Consider the following 11,800-nt stretch of genomic DNA (forward strand, 5'->3'; position numbering starts at 1 on the left):
TACTCAAATAATATCACATATAAACACCCAAACATCAATTCCACTTATCAGATAATTCACCTAAAATCACATAAATAATTCCAATTAATAATAATAATAATATTTGAAAATATTGGATATTACAATCTACCCACCTTATAAGGATTCCGTCCTCGGAATCAGCAGAAGAAAGCACTAATAGTTTTCTAACCAACTTTCCGTCATACCGCCTTACTTTGACTTGAACAGGATACTCAACTTAACTTGATTGGCATACCTTTGAATATTTGAGATGATAAAATCATAGAAAAGAAAAGAATTTCATATCATAACAGGATAGAATCTGAATTGGAGAAAAAGTATTGTTGAAATGAAATAATAACTGAGAGATCAATATGATCAAACGAACTTGGTATTGCGTGTCCAAATTAAGACACTACTAAAGATTGTTAACCTTCATGTATTCACAACACACACAAGTGATGGCGTCCCATCCAACTCCTATCACACAGACAGGTATACCTTGCGTCCCTTATATTTAAGGTTGTTCATCTCAGTCAGAATAAGAGAATATCAAAGGAATCCAAGATCAAATGAATAAAATTGGAAAGATTTCAAAGCTGATATTTCTGAAGAAAATGAAATCAAGAAAACAAGATTCTGTAACAAAATGATTAAACGAGTGTTAGGAAATATATCCTCTAAGAGATACCTCTTTTGAGAGAGGTCAAAAGAAATTATAGAAAGAGAAGGTATTGCCAAAGTCTTAATACTTATCTTCTATTTGAACTCTTCTGTTAACCCGTCATCCGATTCTCGACACTTCTTCATATTCCAGGGATATCGATAATCTTCATCGTCATCAAAACGTAGTAGCCTCGAAAGGTTCCACAATAGAAGTTTTGCAACTGCCAGGAGTTCCATCCAGCTCAACACAACCATCTTAAACGAATACGCCATATCTTAACTTATTCGTTGGTACTATATCCAATAGTCCAACAGGAACTCGATATGAGCTCGAACGTCCTCACATAGCTATACACACTCCTACACACTCTCGTTTCTAGTTTACTATAACCTCAGCTCTGATACCAACCTGTAACGCCCCCAAATCCGGGGTCAAGGGATTTGGTCGTCACTATAAAACTTCAATCCAAATTAACCTGTTAAATCAAATAATAAATGCCAGCGGAAGATATTTAACATAAATGACCCCAACTAATCCAAGATCTTTTAAGGTTACAGTTCTAGAAACAAGATATCCAAATTCCACAAATAAATTTTTTCTCACTTTCTTTTAAAACTCGTTTCAATAAATTCCAACTTACAATTAAACCCACTAGTATAACTTCGAAATGAAGTATACTAGGCCCAAATAAAATACAAAACTATAATATAATATAATATAATTTAAACAACTTTACACAATAAAACTTACACTAGTCCGCAAACCCTGGACCAACCACCTTCGAAAAGCTTCTTCTTTGCTTCCTCGAATTATGCAGCTAAACAACGCAAGCTAATCCTCACTGGAGGTTAAATTTAAAAACAGGCAAGTATGAGCGAAAGAAATGCTCAGCAAGATCATTATAGCATATATAGGGTCTTTTGATATAAAACCGATATCTGCATCAGAGCAACACATTTAAAATCATAATTGCTGAATCATAAAACCTTAGTTGAGGAATCCCAGATTTAATTCCTTAATTATATTCAAAACCATTTTGATATTTTTGAGCGAAATGCTTCAGCAATACTTTGAATCTTGACGAGAGCAAAGCTCGTAAAATAGTGTTTACGGAAATATCGTAAACAACAATAACATGAAACAATGATTATGGATTGAATCATAAACTTTATTCAAAACCGAACTCTTGAAATTAATACTTATTTTGCTGTCATATCAAATTAGATATAAATACGAACTTTGATGCTCACAACATTCCATACTGAAGTCAACATCAATCATCTATACTAATACCACCTTTGATATTTAACAACAACGTAAGTATCAGCAAAAAAAATAAGAAACTGAATCAAAACCACAATTCACTTTAATCCAAAACAGAATCAGTATTTTTAATCCAAAACAGAATCAGTACTTTTAATCCAAAACAGAATCAGTCAATAAATCATTTATTCTATGAATATCAAAAATGATATGATAATTTAGATTAGGATCATCCTCCGACGGACGTACTATCACATGCTGATCAGCCCGTGTGATAGCACAAGGTCATGATTCATAGAAACGTGACCCCAAAAACACGAGTACTCAAACAAAAAGGCATAACTAGCCTGTGGCAAAATGGTGTCATAATATTTCATATGGCACTTAGAAATAGCCCTCCGCTGGACCGTCCGTCCCGGTCACTTACGCAATTATGATCCAATCTTAAAACCTTTTATTGAAATGGGGTCATAATAACCGACACCCGAAATAATTTTATTCCCCCAATTCTTGGGTAGGAATATTCGCAACCAAATCACTTTTCTCAAATCCAAAACATTTGTAAATCCAGAAATTGGATAAGTAAAATCACTTGACTATTCTGAACATAGAATAACAGATGAGTATTTACATAAACATAATTATTTAATTCAGCGATATGTAAAACATTTATCTATCTTGAACTGAATAGGGAAAACAATACTTGCATGATACGATTCAAAATAAATATCACTTGAACAATAAGTGATGATAAAAATACTTGCATAATATGAATCGAATTAAACGTCACTTGAATGATAAGTGAGGTTAGGGTACTTGCCTTTGGGTTTTAGCAGTTAGTCACACTCGCAAACACGCATCTATTCTGACATTCTGTCTTAAGACATCACCGTCCTTCTATTCAACACTTGATTGATATGCTGCTTCTGCGATTGCTAGAAGCCAGATACCCAATACCATTTCATCTCATTCCTTATCCAACGTCTTGTCCCGATCAAATCGAGAGATCCGCATCTATAATTAAAAGATATAGCTTTAATTTGTCTAAACGATAATCACTCGACGAACTACGCGTCAAAATCCTATCGTCTACCCATACGATAGCCCACACATAATTATGACAGACAAATACAGGAATCTTGACCCACGTACGCACAATATTCACATAGCACGTAATCACATAATCCACGTATCACATAATTCATATCACATATGACTCAGTTCGTCAAAAGGTTCGACTCGATACGTTTAAAATTGAAATCGGGTCAAAAATATGATTTATCGATCAATAATCGACTTGGAATGATTCGTAAAACAAACGATCTTTCAAAACAAAAGGATTTGGGTCTCGAAAGTATTTTATTGAAAGCGGAATATTTTTCAGAGTCTGTACGCGTTCGTTTCGTATTAAACAGACGAACGGTTGATTTATTATGAATTTTTGAACATTTTTCGGAATAAAAACGATCTCCGAATCATTTAATAATTAAATAATAGGGCTCAAACACCCTAAAATAATTTTATAAGAATTATCGAGCTTGGAAAATAATTTAAAATAATATTTTAAAGCTCGAAACTATTTTTCGGAATTTTTAAATCACAATAAATAATTAAATCTAATTAAATAATCAATTAAAATTAATTAATAACTAATTAAATTAATTAATCAATTAATATTTAAATTAATCGACTAATTAAATAATTCATTATTCACTAAAATTAATTAATTAAATAATTTGGATTTATTTTTGAATTAAAATAAATTTCCAGAATTAAAATAATGATTTTAAAATAAAAGAATATAATTTTTAAAACTAAAAACTGAATTTTGATTTATTTTTAAATCAGAAAATGCAGAAACATGTTTTTGAAATTAATTTTGGGGAAACAAGAATCAAAGTCGGGTCGGTTTAAATCAGAAAACGGGTCAGAACCGGGTCACCCCCACCCATCCGGGTCGGGATGAACACTGGCGGCCAAACCCAGTTTCCGGCCATCGCCATTAAAGCCGGCAAGGCCGAGCTTTTCCGGCCAAATCGCGTTCTCGACGAATCCTTCACCAAATCAGACGAAACAACTCGCAAAACACAGCTCAGGAGCTATACAACAAGTTCATATCATCAAAATAATAATCACAACATGTATGATTCAGAAAAATCGAAAATAAAAAAAATGAAGAACAAAATTTCAATAACTCGATTTGGCACTTCTAAGAATCGTTTGATGCAATTAAATATATGAATCGATTGCAAATCATGCCAGGAAGCTATTCCCATCATCCAAATCTATTAATAACCCTTGAATCAAAATCCCCCAAATTCGATCAAGAACCCTAAAAATTGAATTTGAAAATTACCAACTATTGAAACGATTTGATGATATAAAATGATAGAGGATGGTCTGTGATTCATTTTGGTTATTCATACTTATGATTTGGTGTTCAATAACGCCTTCAAAATTGACTTTGATTCTCGGAATTCTCCAAGAACACCAAGAACACATAATCAAAGAATTTTCAGAAAATCAAACCTTAATTTCTATATGATATTGAACTCTATTTTTGACATATAATATACCAAATTGACCAGAAAAACATGCTCTACAACATGGAAGCATCAAATCACATCAACAACCTCAAGAACAAAAATTTGTAATTTAATTATCAATTAATTCGAATATAAATAATTAAATAAGAAAATTACTGTGATTTCTGGAAGGAAACTGATGATTGATTCAGCTAGAAGATTTCGAGAGCTTCGTTTTGATATGCTGCACGCCCGAATCGGAGTTCGATAACGCCTTCGTTCGTGTGTTTGATTCTCGGGAACGTATCGGTTTTCTCGGGTTTTTCTCTGTATTTACGGTGTTTTAACTGGTTGCAAATGAATAAACGGAATAAACGAAATAAGAAATAGGCTATTTATATTTATGGAATATTGGATCGTTCTGGATCGTTTTGGATCGTTTTAGATCATTAAATTAGTTGCTTAGCCGCTAAGTAACTGCAATAACGATCCGATTTGATATCAAAATTGGATAATTATCCAAACCGGGCTTTTTATAAAATACTTTATACGAAAATAATGTAATAATATCCCGTCTTTTGAAAACACGGGTTTCGTTGGTTCACCGAAATGATTATCGTATCGAAAAACTTGCGCCGGGCCGCGCACGGGTCAAACCGTAATCCGGATCGAAAAAGTCAAAACACGGAAAATGTCCGGAATTACCAGATTAGGTTAGGAAGGAGTTTTCGGAAGAGTTTCGGGTTGTAAAAACGCAAAAACGGTTGAATTCGGACGATTCCCGGCTTTATAAAATAATTTTGGTAATTATTCAGAAAATAATTAATAATTCATAAATTAATATAAAATCATCTAACAGTCCAAAAATTACCAGAAAAATATCACAATTATCTATATTTTATTCTGGACACATAATAATTCAAATACTCAAATAATATCACATATAAACACCCAAACATCAATTCCACTTATCAGATAATTCACCTAAAATCACATAAATAATTCCAATTAATAATAATAATAATATTTGAAAATATTGGATATTACAAGTCACACACCTATTCAACAAAAATGAAGGAAATTCATAGCAGAAAGAAACAAAATTATTAACGACGGGGTAGAAAGGCTCATGAAGGCTGGAATGATTAAGGAAGTTGATTATCCCGAATGACTGGCAAACATCGTGATAGTACAAAAGAAGAATGAGAAATGGAAAGTTTGTGTCGATTACACTGACTTGAATAAAGCCTGCCCCAAAGTCCCCTATTCATTACCCTACATTGACACCATGGTGGACTCGATGGTTGGACATGCATTGATGACGTTCTTGGATGTGTTAAGTGGTTTTAATCAAATTCAAATGGAGCCGTCTGACTGTGAGAAGACTGCCTTCATAACGGATATGGGATATATTGCTACTTGGCCATGCCTTTTGGATTACGAAATGTTGGGGCAACATTTCAAAGGCTTGTCAACAAAATGTTCAAGGACCAAATAGGCCAGACAATGGGAGTCTACATTGACGACGTGGTTATCAAATCTGTCGACGCAGAGAATAATGTTCGCGATCTTCAAGAAGTGTTTGACATATTGAGGTTATACAACATGAAGCTGAATCCCTCCAATTTTAATTGTGTTGTGTCATCAGGAAAGTTTCTCGGGCATATGGTGACCGGGAGAGGAATTGAGACAAGTCCAGAACAAATCAAAGCGATCTTTGAATTAAAAAGTCCATCAAACGTCAAAGATGTCCAAAAATTGACAGGAAATGTTGCAGCATTGAATAGGTTCATTTCACGATAATCTGACAGATGCAAACTTTTTTATGACATGTTAAGGAAGAACAAAGGATTTTTATGGACGGACATACACGAAGCTGCCTTGAATGATTTGAAAGGCTATCTCACTACACCACCACTCCTGTCCAAACCCCTACAAGGTGAAGACCTTTGTGTTTACTTGTCTGTAACAGATCATGCAGTCAGTAGAGTCCTCGTGAAGGAAAGTGAAGATGTCTAGTCACCTATCTACTATGTCAGCAAAAGCTTGGTAGATGCGGAAACAAGGTACACATCTCTCGAAAAGTTAATACTCGCATTAGCCATGACTTCAACTAAGTTAAGACATTATTTTGAATCACACAAAATACATGTTATGACGAATTTCCTTTGAGATTTTTTTTAAGTAAAACTGACTTGACAGGAAGGATGGCAAAGTGGGAAATATGTCTGAGCACCTACGACATCATTTATGACACCAGGACGACAATAAAATCACAAGCCTTGGATGACTTCATGGCTGATTTTAGTCCAAGCCAGATGATGACAACTGAGCAAGAATTTCAACAGGTCTTTTCAAAAATAGACACGAAGCCATGGACGCTATATACTGACAGTGCCTCAAATGTGAATGGAACAGGATTGGGGCTTGTCCTCAAATCGCCACAGGGAGATATGATAGCACAATCCATATGCTGTGACTTTAAAGCTAAAAATAATGAGGCTGACTATGAGGCACTAATCATGGGACTCGTAGTCGCTAAGAACATGAAAATCAGGAGCATTGACGTCAACTGTGATTCGTTGTTAATCGTTAATCACGTCAAGGGATCCTATGAAGCTAAAGACCCCAAGATGGTTATGTATCTAGACATCACCAAAAAATTGACGAATTGTTTTGACAACTTCAGCATACAACAATGTAATATCCCGTAATTTTTAAAATTCGATTAATAATAGAATAATAGAAAAAAGTATTAAAATTTGATTAAGATTAGGATTTAAAATTTGAATTAGACTAATGGGCCTAAAATTTGAATCGGATTTTAATATTAATAACTTGTAGGTTAAGATATAGGGTTTTGTATCGTAATAAATAGATCATATTCGTCTTCCTCATTTTTATTCATAAAATTCGCAGGGCTCTTCTCGACATAAATCAGCAATTTTGTAAAATTCGTAGACAATTCATCGTAAGCCAGAATTTAGTGATCCTGAACTTTTCAGAAAGGTCTTTTCGTTCTCTATAACTGTTCAATTTCGTATTTTTCAAGAAAACATTGTTTAGAGGGTCAAAAAGGCTAAAAACAGATATGGTCAGAATTTTAGGTAATATTTCGATCGATCTTGCTTGTGTTTTCAAACTTGTGTGTTATACGTGTATATTTTATTATCAAAACATGGGCTAAGTGATGACATATTTGTAAGTAGTATGTGTTATAGTATACGTATTATTGTACATGTGTGTTGTCTCAACGATAATTTTGGACCTCTGATTTGTGCCATGGTTTGTGAAAATATCGAGTAAGAACTTAGGACCGCAGTCACCGAATTGTAGTGATAGTTTTTAGAAAATTTAGGACTGTTATCACTGGGTTGTAGTGATCGTGGCATGGATTAAGGATTTTGAATTATTGTTGTTTATGTGGTATGTGTATTGTGTATATCGAATAAGAATAAGAATATGTATCGAAAGTGTTTGTTTCATATATCGTATCGTATCGAATATCATATTTTGTTATATGTGTTCATGTTACTTGGCCTACTAGTTGGATCGATTGGTCTCTTGATGGGCTTCGCAGCTCAATTTTTCAATTTTCAGGTTCGGTGTAAGTTTCTAGTTGGATAGCATTGGAGTTCGAGGACCTAAGTTTTGGAGTAGATTGAATTTTGGACTTCCGTTAGCTGAACTTTTGTAATAGTCATCTTTGTAATAGAATTTTGGATTAGTAAATTGTATTTTATATTAGTTTTCAATTTAGAATTAATAGTCCAGAAGTGCGGGCTGTCACAGTTGGTATCAGAGCAGGCTTCCTTCGGAGTGTATTAGGTATGGGACTAGTACATTCCCTCAGAGTCAATCTTGTGGACCATAGTTTAAGTTTGACCTATAGGATATTGGAGGTAGTAGATGTATAGGATTGTTGTGAATTTGGGGACCAAATTCTTTTAAGGAGGGTAGTATGTAATATCCCGTAATTTTTAAAATACGATTAATAATAGAATAATAGAAAAAAGTATTAAAATTTGATTAAGATTAAGATTTAAAATTTGAATTAGACTAATGGGCCTAAATTTGGATCGAATTTTAATATGGATAACTTGTAGGTTAAGATATAGGGTTTTGTATCGTTATAAATAGATCATATTCGTCTTCCTCGTTTTTATTCATAAAATTCATAGGGCTCTTCACGACATAAATCAGCAATCTTGTAAAATTTGTAAAAAAATCATCATAAGTCAAAATTCAGTAATCCTGGACTTTTCGGAAAGGTCTTTTCGTTCTCTACAACTTTTCTCTTTCATATTTTCCAAGAAAACATCGTTTAGAGGGTCAAAAAGGCTAAAAACAGATCTGGTCAGAATTTGAGGTAAGATTTCGATCGATCTTGCTAGTGCTTTCAAACTTGTGTGTTACATGTATATCTGATTATCAAAATATGGGCTAAGTGATGACATATTTGTAAGTATTATGTGCTATAGTATATGTATTGTTGTACATGTGTGTTGTCTCAACGATAATTTTGGACCTCTGATTTGTGCCATGGTTTGTGAAAATATCGAATAAGAACTTAGGACCGCAGTCACCGGATTGTAGTGATAGTTTTCAGAAAATTTAGGACCGTTATCACCGGGTTGTAGTGATCGTGACATGGATTAAGGATTTTGAATTATTATTGTTTATGTGGTATGTGTATTGTGTGTATCGAATAAAAATAAGAATAAGAATATATATCAAAAGTGTTTATTTCGTATATCGTATCGTATCGAATATCGTATTTTGTTATATGTGTTCATGTTACTTGGCCTACTAGTTGGATCGATTGGTCTCTTGCTGGGCTTCACAGCTCATCCTTTTGATTTTCAGGTTCGGTGTAAGTTTCTAGTTAGATAGTATTGGAGTTCGAGGACCTAAGTTTTGGAGTAGATTGACTTTTGGACTTCCATTAGCTGAGCTTTTGTAATAGTCATCTTTGTAATAAAATTTTGGATTAGTAAATTGTATTTTGTATTAGTTTTCAATTTAGAATTAATAGTCCGGAAGTGCGAGCTGTCACAGTTGGTATCAGAGCAGGCTTCCTTCGGAGTGTATTACGTATGGGACTAGTACAATTCCTAGGATTCAATCTCGTGGACCAAAGTTTAAGTTTGACCTATAGGATATTGGAGGTAGTAGACGTATATAATTGTTGTGAATTTGGGGACCAAATTCTTTTAAGGAGGGTAGTATGTAATATCCCGTAATTTTTAAAATTCGATTAATAATAGAATAATAGAAAAAAATATTAAAATGTAATTAAGATTATGATTTAAAATTTGAATTAGACTAATGGGCCTAAAATTTGGATCGGATTTTAATATGGATAACTTGTAGGTTAAGATATAGGGTTTTGTATCGTTTTAAATAGATCATATTCGTCTTCCTCATTTTTATTTATAAAATTCGCAGGGCTCTTCTCGACATAAATCAGCAATCTTGTAAAATTTGTAGAAAAATTATCGTAAGTCGAAATTTAGTGATCCAGGACTTTTCCGAAAGGTCTTTTCGTTCTCTACAACTTTTCTCTTTTGTATTTTTCAAGAAAACATCGTTTAGAGGGTGAAAAAGGCTAAAAACAGATCTGGTCAGAATTTGAGGTAAGATTTCGATCGATCTTGCTAGTGTTTTCAAACTTGTGTGTTATACGTGTATATCTGATTATCAAAATATGGGCTAAGTGATGACATATTTGTAAGTATTATGTGCTATAGTATATGTATTGTTGTACATGTGTGTTGTCTCAATGATAATTTTGGACCTCTGATTTGTGCCATGGTTTGTGAAAATATCGAATAAGAACTTAGGACCGCAGTCACCGGATTGTAGTGATAGTTTTCAGAAAATTTAGGACCGTTATCACCGCGTTGTAGTGATCATGGCATGGATTAAGGATTTTGAATTATTATTGTTTATGTGGTATGTGTATTGTGTGTATCGAATAAAAATAAGAATAAGAATATATATCGAAAGTGTTTATTTCGTATATCGTATCGTATCAAATATCGTATTTTGTTATATGTGTTCATGTTACTTGGCCTACTAGTTGGATCGATTGGTCTCTTGCTGGGCTTCGCAGCTCATCCTTTCAATTTTCAGGTTCGGTGTAAGTTTCTAGTTGGATAACATTGGAGTTCGAGGACCTAAGTTGTTGAGTAGATTGACTTTTGGACTTTCGTTTGCTGAGCTTTTGTAATAGTCATCTTTGTAATAGAATTTTGGATTAGTAAATTTTATTTTGTATTAGTTTTCAATTTAGAATTGATAGTCTGGAAGTGCGGGCTGTCACAAGCAAGTTCCAATAGAGAATAAAGTATAATCTGATGCGTTGGCTAGTTTAGGAGCTGTTACTAAAGGACTTGACTTGAATAACATCCCAGTGGTCCATATCATGATGCCGGCTATTGAACTATTGGCTCACGACATAGAAATGATGGTTCTGGACCGATATGATGGCAATATTAGTGAAGATGTAGGCAACTGGATTAATGTGTACAAGGACTACTTACAACTTGGTGTAAAACCAGACAACAACAATAAAGCTAGGATCCTTAGGATGAAAGCTTCGAGGTTTACAGTCATAGATGATGAGCTGTTCAATAAATCTTCTACGGGGCTGCTTCAAAGGTGTTTGAGAAAGCCCGAAGCGGACATGGTATTAAGAGATGCACACGAAGGAGAGTGTGGAAACCACACTAATGGGAGAAATCTCTCTTTAAAAATTCCGTGCTTGGGTTATTACTGGCCAATGCTAATATGATGCACTAGACTACACGAAGTTATGTGATGCTTTCCAGAGACATGCACCCGTCATACATTAGCCGTCTGAACATCTTAACATGTCCATTCCTTCTTGGCCTTTCATGAAGTGGGGAATGGACATTGTGGGGAAAATGCCACCTGCACCCGGCCAAAAAGTGTTCATGTTGGCCATTCCAGATTACTTCTCAAAATGGATCGAAGTGGAGGCATTGAAGCAAGTGACATCAAAGAAAGTGATATCATTCATTAAAAGGAATATTTTGTGCAAGTTTGGTGTGCCGTCCGAAATCATTTGTGATAACGGATCACAGTTCATAAGCGATAAGATGAAGGCATTTTGTAAATGATGGAACATCAAATTAAAATGTCAACACCAAGGTATCCTCAAGCCAACGGAAAAGCTGAGTCAAGCAACAAGATCATAATCAATAATCTCAAGAAAATGCCGACGTCGTGTAAAGGGAGATGGGCTGAAGTATTGCCATGGGTGTGGTGGTCAGACAGGACAACTCCTAAGACGTCAACAGGACAGACGCCATAAATCCTA

The 11,800-nt window shown here is 34.2% G+C and overlaps 1 protein-coding gene across 1 annotated transcript; it reads left to right on the top strand.

The window, feature by feature from the left end:
* Nucleotides 1-5,880: 5,880 nt before the first annotated feature.
* On the top strand, nt 5,881-11,251 carry LOC141691241 (uncharacterized). Its single transcript, XM_074495979.1, has 3 exons — nt 5,881-6,242; nt 6,716-7,096; nt 10,828-11,251. The coding sequence occupies exons 1-3, from the start codon at nt 5,881-5,883 to the stop codon at nt 11,249-11,251; spliced, it is 1,167 nt and encodes a 388-aa protein (XP_074352080.1).
* Nucleotides 11,252-11,800: the final 549 nt, after the last annotated feature.

The sequence above is a fragment of the Apium graveolens genome, chromosome 10, assembly GCF_009905375.1.
Source record: "Apium graveolens cultivar Ventura chromosome 10, ASM990537v1, whole genome shotgun sequence".
In the NCBI taxonomy this organism is placed as follows: Eukaryota; Viridiplantae; Streptophyta; class Magnoliopsida; order Apiales; family Apiaceae; genus Apium; species Apium graveolens.

Coding starts and splice junctions, on each gene's coding strand:
- LOC141691241 (XM_074495979.1), top strand. CDS start 5,881: ATGCCTTTTGGATTACGAAATGTTGGGGCAACATTTCAAAGGCTTGTC. Junction 6,243..6,715: donor AATGTTGCAGCATTGAATAG/GTTCATTTCACG, acceptor TTATGACACCAG/GACGACAATAAAATCACAAG. Junction 7,097..10,827: donor AAAGACCCCAAGATGGTTAT/GTATCTAGACAT, acceptor TGCGTTGGCTAG/TTTAGGAGCTGTTACTAAAG.